At 39.4% G+C, this 16,940-nt stretch overlaps 1 protein-coding gene across 1 annotated transcript in view; it reads left to right on the top strand.

Annotated features, from left to right (window-relative positions):
* The window catches only part of PPP1R3A (protein phosphatase 1 regulatory subunit 3A), a 38,578-nt gene that overhangs the window by 16,243 nt on the left and 5,395 nt on the right, over window positions 1-16,940 (top strand). The window contains exons 2-3 of the mRNA XM_039512658.1: window positions 15,992-16,050; window positions 16,160-16,296. Of these exons, the coding sequence (XP_039368592.1) occupies window positions 15,992-16,050; window positions 16,160-16,296 (196 nt within the window). The remainder of the gene's footprint in view (window positions 1-15,991; window positions 16,051-16,159; window positions 16,297-16,940) is intronic.

The following is a 16,940-nucleotide window of genomic DNA, read 5'->3' as shown; positions in this document are numbered from 1 at the left end:
AACACAGAAGTGATGCATTCTTCTTATGGTAGATAAAAAGCACTAAAGATGCCCTTTGGAAAAAGGAAGAAAAATGCTAAAGCCCTGAACTGCATGGGAAAAAAATACCAATGTCAGAATGGAGCTAATTAATTTGATGTTGCAAACAGAGAGAAAAGGGCCTTGCATTCATTAATGTCAGCTCCAAATGGGAGCATACGGTTCATACAAGCAATGTTCAGTTTTATTTTAGGCAAAATTTAGAGGTAAGTAAATCAGAAATATACATTGATTCCTGCAGTAACAATTATTTCCCTCTTTACCTTTATACTGAATGTCCACCTTTCCCCTTACTGGGGTGCAATGTTTGAAAAGAACCCATTGCTTGGGGAAGGGGATTTTGTGGGTAGAACTGCCGAATAGGCTCTACAACCCCATCCTGCAGTAGCCTCTATGCCTCTGCTGTGTGGGCAGTACCACATGGAATGGTCAAATGCAGAAGCTATAGACCAGTGCTTCCATATATCCATGTTTGTGATCCATGCAGTTCATTGGCCCACTAGTCACACCCCATCCCTCCATGCTCCTGATGACTAGAATGCTGCAGAGCTCAGCTACAAGACACACAGATGGCTGCAAAGTTCCCCAGCCAAACTTTCTCCATAGGGATATCCCCTTATGGTAGAACGATGGGGTTATGCTACCTTACAGCTGTTCTGGATCCCTCTAGGAGGTGTTTTCAAGCATCAATACGTAATGGGCCAAATGCTGCACTGTGGGGCAGTCACCTTGTGCTGACCATGTCAGGAACGCTCCAGAACAGCTTGTGGCATACTGTTTCCTATGCTGTACCCTGGCTACCAGTATAGGAGGAGTTAAAGGGGCATGGACAGGGCTTCCCTGTGCCCGGGTTATTCTCAGCTTCTCTATCATCTCCTTGGGACCAATGGCAGCTGACACAAGTCAGGGTAGCATTCAGACTGCTCTAACTTATGCCCAGGGCACAACCAGCCTTGGCTTAAAGCCAGCATTGCACTTCCCCTTCCTGAGTTGTGCACTCTGTGGCTGCCAAAAGTATGTGGGCCAATATTTATAGGAGTGTTGGGTCCATACATGATAAGACATCTTGCAGCGTGTGGATTGTAAATCTGTGTCCTCAACACTTTATAACTTGGCTTTGTAAATATCCTTTGTTTTACACAAGTCACTGATCAGCCATCAAATGACAACTATTCCTGGTGACTTCTGACCTGGAGTGTATTTGGGAGTTGGTAGTGGAAGATAACAGTGCCAACAACCAATAGATGAAAGGCACAATACCCATTACTAATCCCAGGAGTTAATGACTCCCCTCCCCCAAATAACTAATTTTCAAGTATGCCGGTATAGGGATGGTCTACACTAAAAAGTTAGGTCGACCAAACTATGTCACCCAGGGGTATGACGAAACCCTCTGTATAGACAGTACTAGGTCAATGGAATAATTCTTCCTTTGAGCTAGCTACCCCCTCTTGTGGAGATGGGTTACTTAAGATGAGGGGGAGATATCTACGCTGTGGAGCTGTAGCACACCAAGTGGAGAAAACCTCCAAGAGTTCAATGGTGCTCAAAAATGAGATCCACTCTGTGCAACCCATTGAATTAAAAGTCTATATAGTCGACTATATAAACTATTACATTGATCCCAGACTCCTTGCTCAAGCAAAACCTCTTTTTAAATCAATGGGAGATTTGTCGGTGGAAGGAATATTGGATTAGGGCCCTATGAAGGCAGAGCGCATGCAAGGAATCCATTTATTTTTAGTCGTTCCAGGCTAAATCCATATTATCATAACATACTATAAGGATTACAAATAACAAAAAATAATCTGATATATGAGGAATCCCATTACAGTAAGGGAATTAAAGTATATATATGTGTTCTTCAAGGACACTCAAATGCCCCAGTTACAGTCAGGATCCCATTGTGCTAGGTGCTGTACAAAGGGAGGAAGACAGGAGACATGATTCTGATGTAAATTACATTGGTGTAAATTAGGTGTAAGCAGTAGTGTTACACCAAGGTAAATGAGATCAGAATCAAACCCCTGGTCCCTGTATATTGCCATTCATATAATACTACTCCTAGACCACTTCTTTCTTGCTTGCTTTAAGATTAGTTTTACCTAATATTTCTGTTTTTTTCCCTTAGTTTCTTTCACTATGTTAGGCCCAAGTTTACTGAAATGTTATACTAATTTAAAAATATGAAAATAATTTAAAAATTAATCAGAGATTTTCAAGTAAACTGACTCTGTTTCAAGAAATGTTGATAAAACTGAATTTGGCCTTTTTGTCTGAGAGATCATACTTATGTTCATATATACTGGGGTTCTCTTTGGAATTGTATGTATACTTTGTGTCTTCCTACAGTACTACTGTTGTTGTATATTTTCATGGGAATTTTTTTCCTATTTGTGGATTCTGAATTTCTTTAATACAACCTATTTGCTGGTACTGATGTGGGAGTTGAATGATGTGATATTTTGAAAGCCGTAACAGCGGGATAGATTAATGAATGTTCTATATTTTTATTGAAGCATTAGTACCATTGGTTCACCCTCTATGCACCCTACAAGGTGCACCGTATAAGAGTTGTAGTGAAAAGTGGATGCTGTACAATTGTAATTATACATGAGGCCCTACTTGAATTGTGAGCTGTTTGCAGCTGAGGTGCAGAGAAGCCAAGAAAAATTGTGGAAAAGTAATAATGGACCTTATTAATTGTGGTAATAAAGTCCATGATTACTTTTCAACGATTTTCTGCTGTTGGTTGCCTGAGGCTGAGAGCAGGGGCCTGCGGCTGGCAGCAGGAGCTCACACTGTCGGCTGCATGGGGCTCCTACTGTCAGCCCCACGCATGGCAGGGATCCCGATGTCAAAATTACAGTGGAAGCATAATATTGCGGAATCCGCAATTTCTGCAATATCACAAGTTAAGTAGGGCCTTAATTACGTATACATTTACAGCTTCATGTACATTAATTACAATTTTAAGTATATATTTATATAGAGAGAGAAATTCCAGGATGGGGAAACTGGCTGACTCCTCCTGTTTTGGGTGGTGAGTGAGATTTGATCTCTGTTTTATCCAGCCTCTCTAGATCTTGGTTTCTAGATCTAGGAGAGGTTTTATTTGTTCTAATCTTGTTTCAGTGGCATCTTCTAACTATGATGCTCCTTTCATCAGCTAATACCTCTCAGTTAAATCTAATGGTATGATCGATACAGGAAGTCTAGGAGAAACATTTGGAGTGGGGGGATCTGCTAAGCCCCCTCTAAAAGTGACCTTTAAGTCTCACAAATCTATTGTTTTAGCATTTTGTGTTTTCCTCTGCTATCACTCCAGGATCAAGTATGTTGCAGACTATAAGCCTTATTCCAAGCCCACTGACGCCAATGGAAAGATTCTCACTAACTTCAGTGGGAGCTGGAAAAAGTCCCACATCTGCAAAGTGCTTAGTGAAAGTAAAGATACTTCTGTTTAAAATTCCTATTCCTGAATTTTGTGGTCAGTGCAGATGTTTAAGATTGCATTAGTTAACAGTAGCAGTTAACATAGCAATTCCTTATTAAAGAAAAACGGCATCCATTTAACGCAGACCAGCAGGCCCCAATCTTGCATGGACAGATCCCAGCACCTGGTTGCAGCCCCACTGAACTCAACAGGGTTCTATACAAGCACTGGTGTTTGCTTACTTGGGGACCCACTTGGAGGACAGGGCCTAAAAATTAGACCAGGAAAAATTAATCAGTGAAATCTACTTTTAATTTAGTGCTTAATTGCCGTCAGCAAATTGACAATTCTGAGTCTTGTCATTATACTGTCTTTGTCAGTGGCCAGCACCATAGAATCATAGAATCTCAGGGTTGGAAGGGATCTCAGGAGGTCATCTAGTCCAACCCCCTGCTCAAAGCAGAACCAATTCCCAGCTAAATCATCCCAGCCAGGGCTTTCTCAAGTTTGACCTTAAAAACCTCTAGGGAAGGAGATTCCACCACCTCCCTAGGTAACCCACTGCAGAGCTTCACCACCCGCTTGCTGTTTGCTTTTTTGACTCCCGCTTCACACTGCATGGATGTCTTCAGAGAACTATTCACGATGACTCCAAGATCTTTTTCCTGACTCGTTGTAGCTAAATTAGCCCCTATCATATTGTATGTGTAGTTGGGGTTATTTTTTCCAATGTGCATTACTTTACATTTATCCACATTAAATTTCATTTGCCATTTTGTTGCCCAATCACTTAGTTTTGTGAGATCTTTTTGAAGTTCTTCACAGTCTGCTTTGGTCTTAACTATCTTGAGCAGCTTAATATCATCTGCAAACATTGCAACTTCACTGTTTACCCCTTTCTCCAGGTCATTTATGAATAAATTGAATAGGATTGGTCCTAGGACTGACCTTTGGGGAACACCACTAGTTACCCCTCTCCATTCTGAGAATTTACCATTTATTCCTATTCTTTGTTCCCTGTCTTTTAACCAGTCCTTAATCCATTAAAGGATCTTCCCTCTTATCCCATGTCAACTTAATTTTTGTAAGAGCCTTTGGTGAGGGACCTTGTCAAAGGCTTTCCAGAAATCTAAGTACACTATGTCCACTGGATCCCCCTTGTCCACATTTGTTGACCCCTTCAAAGAACTCTAAAAGATTAGTAAGACATGATTTCACTTTACAGAAACCATGTTGACTTTTGCCCAACAATTTATGTTTTTCTGTGTGTCTGACAATTTTATTCTTTACTATTGTTTTGACTAATTTGCCTGGTACTGACATTAGACTTACTGTCTGTAATTTCCGGGATCACCTCGAGAGCCTTTTTTAAATATTGGCATTACATTACCCAAAGGGTTCCCCCCACCAAGAGCCCCCAGGAGCCTGAAACCCCCCAAAAGGACCCCCCCACTGGGAACTCAGTCTCTCAGTGTGGATAGAAAGCTTCAGAGGAAGGTGCAAGAAACCCTGCAGGGGGTATATGTCCCCCTCAGAAAATCCTTGTTCTAGCGCTACTAGTTAATGAGAAAAGCACGTCGGGGTAAGCATCTCCCCAGTGCCCTCTGTGGTAAAGACTGATGCAATGAGATCATTTAGTTTCTCAGCAATGTCCTTAACTTCCAGCCCCTGGAACACCCACCATTTCTTTTGCAGGCTTCCTGCTTCTGACATACTTAAGTAATTTCTTGTTTGTTTTAATACCTTTAGCTATTTGTGCTTCAAATTCCATTGTAGCTCTCAAATTCCTTCCGACATATTGCCTACTGTAATATATGCCGCTTTTGCTGGTTGCACTCAGGTAGGGTTTCCAAATTTTGAAGGATTTCTGTTTGGCTCAAATAACCTCTTGATTCTTGCCATTTAGCTATGCCGGTTTACTTCTTGTCTTCCTGGTTCCCATTTTTGTTCAGGAGTATACATACCATCTGAAACTGTGGTTGTTTTCTTAAGTAGTATACCAGCCAAATCTAAAGATTTTCTTCACTTCTTTTACTTTACCTAGTAATTAGAGGGTTTTTTTAGGAATATTAAACCGTTACTAAAACAAGTTAACAGCTACTCTATAGAGTCTTTCAATGGGCTCTCCTAATGTTTGTGTCAAAGCATATGTCTACCCTGCAATAAAAACCTGTGGCTGGCCTATAGCCAATGACTTGGGCTTGTGCAGCTCAGGCTGCAGGGCTATCGAATTGCATTGTAGATGTCTGAGCTCAAGCTGGAGCCTGGCCTCTGAGTTCCATAAAACAAATCTAAATTTAGAAAGGTATAAGATATAACATTTATGACTATCACACTTCTCATTGTGATTGGTGGGAGCATGGCATACGAGCATACAGACACAACTTCTGCCAACTATTTGTATACATTAAAACCACTACAAACTTCTGCCAACTATTTGTGTAAATTAAAACCACTACAACCTCTACCAATACTACCCATTGCAGAGATTAGCAGCCTCTGGCTGTAGGCCCAAACCTAAGAAATCAGAGCAAACAAATGCAACTGGCACTGCTTTCTAAAGTTTTCAGGTGTTGGGCCATGGTGAACTGTGCACTGGAGAAAATTTATCCTGGGAGTTACTAGTAGCATATTTATAAAGAACACACTGCCAGCTGTTCCCAATCCTAGACCTTAGGAGTGCCCTACAGCATCCTAGAAGAATAAAATTTCTATTAGAGGCTAGTAAAGGGAGGGCCTCTGAAATATCTAGTTCTTAAGACAGTCAGGATATTATAGATATTAAATATTGAATTGTACCTGGAAGCAGATATGTGACAGTGCAACAAACAAATCACAAGCATTATATGTTCATATTGACCTGCACCATTTAAGAGGCAGGCAACCACATGTTGCACTAGCTGAACCTTCTGGATGGTCTTTGAAGGTAACGCTAATAGATTGTATTAAAGGAGTTACATTAGAACTCACAGAAAGCATAGCTATCCATTCAGATATATACATAACTATATGGGGAAATGGCAGCAGAGATCAGAAATCAAGTACTGGATTATTCTGTGATCCAGAAATCAAGATGAAAACCAAAGAATAGAGAATTTTGCACTCTAATCTCCCTGCAGGTATTGCACGACATGTAAATCTTCAGATATAGTCAGGTGTCATCTCCGTTCAGGGACATTAACATTTTGCATAGTCATATTTTGTTATTGTTAATCTTATTGTAAATTAAGTGAGTGTGTACCCCTGAAAATCCTTTCAACACAACTTTAGAAGAGCCAATTGAGGGATGAATCATATGCTCATAAGCATCTTTTGTATATACAGTGGTGTGCCTTAAGATCCTGATATACGTCATTAGAGATGTACCGGTACTTCATTCATTTTAAGAAGGAAAAAAGGCTGAACTCACAAAGGCAGAATTTTCTGTAACCCATACTCCTTGAGATGTTTAGCTATTTGTTATAGTGGCTAAAAAATTCAGGGGGTTTCCCATAGGGGTAGTGCTAAGTACTCTCAATGAAAATTCAAAACCCAAGGATAGTCAGGATGAAACTCTTTGAAAATCCAAGATTTGCATTCCAAATGTGTATCTCCATTGGAAACTAAGTTGTGTTTTGCTGTTTAAGAGCTAGATTGTCCCTTCCCCTTATACCAGCAGAGGGGACCGAGATGTACTCTATGAGAGAGTGCTAATTCTACACCATCATTGGCATCTTTTCTATGACCCCAGGAGAGCTCATCTGCCAGAACTCCATGGAATTTGCGGGTAGGCAAGGGGCAGGAGAAGGGGAGGAGGGAGCAGCTGCTCTCTGTTGCATTATATCCTATAATCAAATAGGATTTAATGCTATTTAGAGTAGTAACCATGGAAGGAGTTAGTCAGCCATTGATAGTGTGTCTCTTCAAGTAGCCAAGCTCTTAAAATGAAATGGGGGAAGGGGATGGGCCCTTCCACTACACTGGGTTACAGTCCAGAGACCATACAACTAGCAGCCATGGGCTGCTCCATCCAACTCCTCACTGCTGCCTCCCTAGGAGTCTTCCTATTCAGTCTTTCTCAGAACTTTTTGCCCCACAACCTCTCTAGGCTCACCCTTCTGTCAGGGCTGGGACTCTCAGGGCCCTCTCATTGAATCTCTTAACAAAACAAAATGTACAAACTCAAGCCATTTTCCTTGGGCTTGGCCTTTCATGCTTCTTCAATTCCTCTTGCTGGTCTTCCACTGAACATTCCCCAGAGCTCTCTCCCTGGAAGTCTGGACAAGGCCCTTTTTCCAGGGTGTACCACTGGAGCCTGCATTGCACCCAGTAGCTGCTTCACCTCTCTTCTGGCCTCCTTCCAGGCTTCCATACTCAGGAGACGATCACAGAGTTTAGTGTGCCCCCGGGCTTCCTCCTAGTCCCTCTCGGTGTCTCTCTGTCATCCAAGAAAGTGACTGCAGCTATTCTCCCTGCATCCCCCTTCTTCTTTTTCCTGGGTTTTGTGGCACAGCATACTCAATTCCTGAGTCTATGACTGCCATTCACTGGACTTTGTAGTTAGACTTTAAGTCATAACCTGTCTCCATTCACAGAATTGCAGAATTGCTTTTTTAATTGTGCCCCATTTTTCTTATATTCTGGATAGGTGTTGCAAAGAAAATTGTGTTTCTGAGGCTTCTGAGTTTTCCATATAAGTATCTCCTTTCACTGGTACACTGGAAAGGTGTTGCAAAGAAAATTGTGTTTCTGAGGTTTCTGAGTTTTCCATATAGCCATGTTCACAGAATATCAGGGTTGGAAGGGACCTTAGAGGTCATCTAGTCCAACCCCCTGCTCATAAGTATCTCCTTTCACTGGTACAATCTTTACAATTCCATAACAGATGATCTGTCAATTCCTGGATCTTTCATGTTTCGTATAGTCCATCCTTGTTTGTTTATTAGAAATAGATTACTATTTAATCTACAATGACCTGTTACAATTCCAAATAGAGGTATTTTACTCTTTCTCTCAGGGTCTTGGATTATATCAACTATTTCAACTACTGGGCATACTTCATGAAATTTTTTCCCCTTTGTTTCATGTGCCCACAGTTCTTGCCATTTCTTCCTTAGCTTATTTTTGATTAAGTGTTTAAATTCCAGTTTGCTTAAGGGGATCTCTAGGTCAACTTGTTCATGCTTAATAGCATTTTTAGCCTCTTTGTCTGCCAATTTGTTGCCGGCTATCCCTACATGTGCAGGGATTCATTCTATTGCTATGGTCATATCCAGTTGTGCTAATTCGGTTGTTAGCAGTAATATTTCATTAAGTATATAATTTCTGCTGTCAGACTTGCCATTGTATAGTACCTGCAACATTGATAAGGAATCAGACAGGATGGCCATGGCAGCTGGCTGCACATCTAAAAACCAAGTTAGTGCTAGCAATGTCCCTGTTAGCTCAGCTGTAAAGACAGAGATAAAGATAGTTAGTCTTACGGTTTTGTTAACCCTAAATGTGGGCACACAGAAAGCTGTTCCCACTCTACCCATTCCTTCCTCTTTGGAGCTCTCAGAATACATTTGGCAATAGCATCCCCACTTCTCACAGGTATATTGATTTATCATTCTTTTGCATTTGTTTATTATATAATTTCATATCTGTCTTGAGGGGATTGTTTTCCAGTGATAGAGTATGTTCCCATAACTATAGATTTTGGCTTCTTTTAAGCCTTTCTTTTCACTGAGATCCTTTATCCACTTCTTTACCTTACTTACATGAGGAATTTTGAGTTTCTGTCCTACTTGGTTTCCACTTAATATGCAACAATCAGCATATATTAGCTTAGTTTTATCATCTTCACTGTTACCTAGTGGTTTGGCCCAAAAGGTTAAGTCTAGGGACTTCATTCTAAGAGTGATAAGCATTTCTCTGGTGACTAACTTCATCACACACAGAGTCACAATAATGAAGGCACCACATGCTATCTGCAATGCCAGTGCTTGGATACAGTCTAGTTTTCTCAGATTTGTTTTCTATGCTGACCTAAAGACCTGCCAGCTATACTCAGTAATAGATCTGATTAGCCCTCCAAATAGTATTATCACTATTTTCTTATCTGCTCCCCTGGAGCTTCCATATTTGCTTATAAGTAAGCTGATTCTTCCTTTTCACTTATCTGTGATATTTTCAGTATGGTCCCTCCAGATGAGCTTGTTATCAAATATCACACCTACGAGTTTGTTTCTTTTTCACTATACTTTGCTGTATTTATAATTTTACTTTTTTTTAATCTTCCATGTGGTGAAGATCATTCCCTTAGTTTTGTCAATGGGGAACTTGCAGCCCCACTTGTTTCCTCATTCTGTCCTCCTCTGAAATGCCTTATTGATTCTTTTGGTGACATTTCAAGGTTTCTGCTTTTGGTCTCTATAGCAGAATCATCAGCAAATAATGTGATGTCTGTGCCTGTATTCATTATCTTTGGAAGGTCGTTTATGATGCTGTTATAAAGGGTTGGGCTAATGACACTCTCCTGTGAAGTTCCAGATCTCTTCTGCTCTCAACTTCCTCTGTTTGTAGTTCTCTCCCTGCCCCTCCCCAGCTGGGCTTCATCCTCAGTTAAGCCTGGCTCTTGGTCCAGGTGAAGCCTGGTATGTTAATTGCTGTCTCAGGCCCACATCACCCTTTTGGAGCTTGTGTAGGATACACTCCCCAACACAGAATGCATCTGCATTCACCTGACTGAGACAACCTACCCACGTAGATACCCAAGATCTGTGGAGTACATTTACACTGCTTTTTAAAACCTGTGACAGTGAGTCTTATTGCCCAGGGCTACTGACTTGGGCTTGTGGGGCTCAGGTTATGGCTCTAAAAACAGCTGTATAGATGTTCAGGCTGGAGGCCAGGCTCTGAACCCTGGGGAGGAGGGTAGGTTTCAGAGCCCAAGCCTGAACAGCCTACTCAGCTGCTTTTAGCACCATAGTGCAAGCCCATGGGGCTCTGAGACACGCTGCTGCATGTTCTAAAATTCAGTGTAGACATACTCCAAGACACCTACCCTTCCATGCTGCCCCAAAGACTTCCCATCTGAGTGGCAACTCCACGTGGGTATTCTCCTGGCCTTTTCTGGCTCCATATCATTATCTAAACATGTGTTGATTAAAAGGAATACCAAATAGTCACTGAACCTACAAGAAATTATGCCATTTTAGATTTGGGATTGGTGAGTGATAAGGACCTCATAGAAGAACTGGTTGTGGGGACAACCTTGGTTCAAGTGATCATGAGATAATTCAGTTTAAACTAAATAGAAGGATAAACAAAAATAGATCTGCAACTAGTGTCCTTGATTTCAAGAGGGCAATTTTTTAAAAATTAAGGGAATTAGTTAGTAAAGTGGACTGGACCAAAGAACTCACGGATCTGAATGTGGAGCAGGCTTGGAATTATTTAAGTCAAAGTTGCAGAAACTATCTGAAGCCTGCGTCTCAAGCAAGGGGGGGAAATCGTAGGGCAGGGTTGCAGGCCAAGCTGGATGAGCAAGCACCTCAAACAGGTTGTTAAGAGAAAGCAGAAAGCCTACAAGGAATGGGAGATCACATGGATCAGAAAGGAAAGTTACCTCTTGGAAATCAGAGACTGTAGGGGAAAATTGAGAACTGCCAAAAGCCATGCAGAGTTGGACCTTGAAAAGGAAATTAAAAACAACAATAAAAGGTTCTATAACCTTATAAATAAGAAGAAAACAAGGAGAGAACAAGTGGGAGGCTCTGAGTTACTACAGAGAATTCTTCCCCAGGTGTCTGGCTGTTGGGTCTTGCTGGAATGCTCAGGGTTCAATTTACCATCATATTTGGGATCAGGATGGAATTTTTCCCCGAGTCAGATTGGTAGAGGTTTTTTCCCACCTTCCTCTGCAGCATGGGACATGGTTCATTTGCAGGTTTAAAGTAGTGTAAATGGTGAGTGTTCTGTAACTTGAAGTCTTTACATTGTGATTTGAGGACTTCAGGAACTCAGCCAGAGGTTGTGGGTCTATTACAGGAGTGGGTGGGTGAGGGTCTGTGGCCTGAAATGTGCAGGAGTCCGACTAGATAATCATGATGGTCCCTTCTGGCCTTAGAGTCTATGAGTCTATTTTGAAAGTAAACAGAGGCTTTGTGGCTGCCAAGACAGGGGAGATGCATGTAGAGTCCTGTGAGTCTCCTGCAATACCAATGAGATCATTAATACATAAAACAGGAGCTGCATTTTTTATTTATTTTATTTATATTTTATATTGTTTATATAACCCCAAAGAGAGCTAGGCACTTTCCAGGTGAGTATGAAGTATTGGTTGATAGCCTGATGGGCTTACAGTCTAGATAAATAATGTACAAACAGTGGAATGGGAAATGGATGCAATGAAAAGCAGTGAGACCAAATGGCGATGTTTAATATCTCTTCTTGGTAATAGACATTTTCTCCCATCTAATTACCATTTCCCCCTGGAGATGACTAATATTTGTAGGCTTTTTAGAAGAAGTATAGTTTAAGGATGAACTTGAAAGAAGGCTGGAGGCATGGAAGACTCAGGCTATGTCTACAATACCGCGGTAAGTCGACCCATGCTATGCAACTCCAGCTACGTGAATAATGTAGCTGGAGTCAACGTACCTTAGGTCGACTTACCGCAAGGTCTACACCGTGGGGATCGAGGGAGAAACTCTCCCATTGACTTACCTTACTCTTCTCATTGAGGGTAGAGTGCAGGGGTCGACTGGAGAGCGATCTGCTGTCAATTTGGCAGGTCTTCACTAGACCCACTAAATCGACGGGGCTGTAGTGTAGATGTTACCTAAGTAATGATTTATATGCTTTAGGTATTAACTGAAGTCCTTATATGTATCGCAGAAGAAACATAGAACCCCGAATTAAGTTGTCACATGTAAAGGAAGGAAGACTAGGGTTTGGATTTTAAGTAGTTTAGTTTTCCAATGTACTTATTTATCATTTAAGTTTGTATATATTCAGTGAATAACTGGGGAATTTAAAGTTTTTTTAAATATATACTATATGTGAAGTTTGTAGCGATCCTAGAGTAATGTTGCCTAACACTTTCCATTATAAGCTCCTGTTTTCAGCTGCTTATAACTTTGCCAATCTTTAACCATTTTGTCTGAAGATTTCCATGTTTGCTCTCTGCCTTAGGTTGAATTTTTAAAATAAATTTCAGCAAAAGCAATCCATCCATTTCTCAGAAGAAAGTTAGGAAGAATAGGTAGTTTTCTCCTGTTAAACATGTAAACAAAGTGTGTGTTATGTTTCCTCTGATCCCTTATAGCCACAAAGAGTATAACAGCCTGTTACTGCTATGGGTTGTTCTTTTAATTCAAGTGGGGAGGTCTGTGTTGTGAATCTAAAGAGCTTGGTTTCAAACCCATTTGATGACCCATATCATAATACTTCACACAATGGAATTTTTGTTTTTTTCAGATTGCTTTTAAACCTAGAAAATTACATACAAAACTACTTCAAAACATTGCTTCAACATTAAGGTTGAAAGTCAAGCACTCAAAAGTTAGGAAATGCCAGATTTTCAGGTTGTCCCAGCCGTCTGACTTTGGAAAATTGACATTTTAAAAACATATCATTTGTATGATAGGTTCTTGTGGATAAGGCATAGGAGAAAAAGACAGAATATCTTGGTTCTTTCCTCAGGTTTGTCACAGATATCAGTACATTTGCTGAAAAATTATTTTTTTTGCAGCACCAAAACTATTTGCAAATTAGGGTCGAATTCAGCATATAGTTTTGTGCCCCCCACCCCAAGGAGGAAATATGGTTTGAAAAAGTTGAAATGTTTTGTTTCCACCATTTCAAAATGAAACATTTCTATTTCTTGAAAGTTTTTTTTTTTTATTATTTTGGGTTCTGTGAATACATGCAGGTATTAGAATTTGCCCTCCACAAACACTATTTATGTAGTTTGTGGTTGTGCACCTTAACATTTGCAGGCACAGTATTAGAAATGTTTGAATGTGTTTTGAGGTGTTTCATCCTGCAAAGTGCGGCAGTCTGTCTGTGTGTGTGTACTTGTGGATTGTACATAAGTGGAGGCTCAGTAGAGGGATGGCTGAAAACATGGCCATTAAACTCTCTGTGATTCAGTTTCTTATTTAACAGGGTTGTCTCCAGATTATTAATATGTTAAATGCTCTGATCCTTCATACAATCCAAAATGGCACATGAACATCAGTGTAACTGGGGTAGGTTCTGAGGCTAAAGTAGAGAAAGAACAAATTAAGAATTATTTAGACAAATTAGATGTCTTTAGGTTGGCAACACCTGATGAAATACATCCTATAATACTTAAGGAACTGACTGAAAACACCACTAAACTGCTAGCAATTATCTTTGAGAACTTGTGGAGAACTGGAAAAGGGCAAATATAGTACTTATCTATAAAATGGGGACTCAAGGCAACCCAAGGAATTATAGACCAGTCATCTTAACTTCAGTAACCGGAAAGACAATGGAACAAATAATCAAACAATCAATTTGTAAGCACCTTGAAGAAAAAAAGGTGATAAATAACAGTCAACATAGATTTATCAAAAAGAAATCATGTCAAACCAACCTAATATCCTTCTTTGACAGTGTAACAAGCCTTGTGAAAGGGAGGAAGTAGTAGATGTGATATACCTCAACTTGCCTCACATGACCCTATAAATCAAATAGGGAAATATAGCCTAGATGAACCTACTATAAGGTGGGTGAACAACTGGTTGGAAAACAATACTCAGATTGTAGCTATCAGTGGTTCACAGTCAAGCTGGAAGGGCATATCGAGTGAGATCCTGCAGGAATCGGTCCTGGGTCTGGTTCAGTTTAATATCTTGATCAATGATTTAGATAATGGCAGAGAGAGTATACTTATAAAGGTTGCAGATGATACCAAGCTTGGAGGAGTTGTAAGTGCTTTGGAGGATAGGATTAAAAAATTAAAAATGATCTGGACAAGCTGAAGAAATGGTTTGAAGTAAATAGCATGAAATTCAATTAGGACAAATGCAAAGTCATACACTTAGGAGGGACTAATCAGTTGCACATATACAAAATGGGAAAAGACTGCCTAGGAAGAAGTACTGCAGAAAAGGATCTGGGATTATAGTGGATCACAGACTAAATATGAGTCAAGAAAGTAATGCTGTTGCAAAACAAGGGAACATCATTCCAGGTTGTATTAGCAGGAGTGTTGTAAGAAAAGACATGAGAAGCAATTCTTCCATTCTACTCAGCACTGATTAGGCCTCAGCTAGAGTATTGTGTCCAGTTCTTGGTGCCACACTTCGGGAAAGACTTGGACAAATTGGAGAAAGTCCAGAGAAGAGCAATAAAAATGATTAAAGATCTAGAAAACATGATCTCTGAGGAAAGATAGAAAAAAACAGGTTTGTTTAGTTTGGAGAAAAGAAGAATGAGGGGAGACATGATGATAGTCTTCAAGTACATAAAAGGTTGTTATAAAGAAGAGGGTGATAAATTAATTGTTCTTAACCACTGAGGACAGGAAGTAATGGGCTTAACCACTGACAAGAAGTAATGGATTTAAATTGCAGAAAGGAAGATTCAGGTTAGACATTAGGAAAAACTTTCTAACAGTAAAGGAAGTTAAGCACTGAAACAAATTAGCTAGGGAGATTGTGGAATGTCCATCATTGGAGATTTTTAAGCACATATTAGACAAACTCCTCTCATGGATTGTCTAGATGCTACTTAGTCCTCCCTCAGTGCAGGGGACTAGACTAGATCACCTATCAAGGCCTCTTCCAATCCTACATTTCTATTATGTTAATTCCTATGTTCCTAGAGGAGTAAAGGCAGGATTTTGTGAAAAGGTGATGACAGTAGATGTCTAAATTCTTTTAACATAGTATAAATGTATCATCCTCCTTCTGAAATAAGGAATTTTTGGTGACAAAAGTAATGTTATATCAGTTCAACTGAATGAAGTTTGAATAAAATGGAACAGAAAAAAAGTTAATTGAAAAATATTAGAAAGCCATTTCCAGTACCCACAACTGGTCTTTCAATTCACAAAACTTAATCACTGAGACCAACATAAAAATATTCTGTCTCATGGAAATGGAATCCACAACTGCTATAATAATTTACATTAGTCCTGTCTGGTTTTTTTAGTGAGATTACATCCCTACAAGGGCCTGATCCTAAGTGCCATCAACACCCATTGAAGTGGGCACTTGGCATTTATCTTTATGTGCTTTCATTGTATCTCTCTCTGAATCAACAATAGAAGTGATTTCAGTAAATTTCATTCACTAGCATGTCTCAATCAATTCCTTCTCTCATCAAGGGTTAATGTCACATCATCACAAAAAAAATTCTTTTATAAAATTGTGACCAGCAAGGTTATATTTCTGCTGAATTTCAAATCACATAAAAGATTTTGCATCATTAACTAGCTGTCTTTAGGTTTAGGTCTAAAAGGATTTGGAACAATAATTGTTGCAGAATAACACATTAAGTTTCTTTTGCATTTAACAGCAAAGAAGAAATATTGGCACTATCTGATGAAGACATATGGAATAATTCAAGGACTTCAGGTACAACAGCTACTTTAATTAGTTCTTCCTTATTGCACATGTTAATTAAAATAGATAATGTAACAAACAGTCCAATGGCTGTTAAAGTATATTTTTGTTAACTCTTCAGAGGCAAACATCCCCCAAATTGTTTATTCACATGAGAAGGACAAAGACATTGAACCGCGTCGTGAAAATGAAAAAGATATAAATGTTGAATGCAATGAAGATAATAAGGAAGATAATGAAAAAGAATTAGAGTTGCTGGTAAGTGTTATACAATTATATCCACAGTGTTAGATGAGATGAATCCATTTACACATCAAAGGTGGTGAAAAAGCCCCTTTTAAAAGAACTGACTGATGTACTAATTTACAAATGTAAAACCATGGTCTGTATTTTCATGGTATCTCCCTCTGAATCAACAATAGAAGGTGATTTCAGTAAATTTCATTAAGTTCTTGTGGTCTTAAATTAATGACTTCTCTCTCTTACTTCCTTACCAGAGGATCTAAGTGACAGTTTCAAAGAATTAGAACAGTGACTTTTCAAAGATCTCACTTCCTAGTCTCTGTGATGAGTATACACTTAACATAAACACTTAACGTTTGGTAAAATTCCTGTATTTATGGTACTGTGAGCCTTACAGATGTTTCAGAGATTAACTATATAATACACTACATGAACAAAATTCCAATTTCTATAATTTTAAAAGGAAAAATTATGTAACTACTACAGTAGACTCTTTTAGACTTGTATTTAGTATTAAATTTGTTATCATAAATTTCACATTCAGTGAATATTCAATCTGTTTGGGGATTTTTATGGTTTGGCTTGCATTTTGCACCATGAAGGAAGAAATGGCAGTAAATGAGACATATATAGCCATCTATTATTTTCAGTGTCTGTTC

Source organism: Mauremys reevesii, linkage group 1 (assembly GCF_016161935.1).
Source record: "Mauremys reevesii isolate NIE-2019 linkage group 1, ASM1616193v1, whole genome shotgun sequence".
NCBI classification, from domain to species: Eukaryota; Metazoa; Chordata; order Testudines; family Geoemydidae; genus Mauremys; species Mauremys reevesii.
This window is presented reverse-complemented; position numbering and strand designations above follow the sequence as displayed.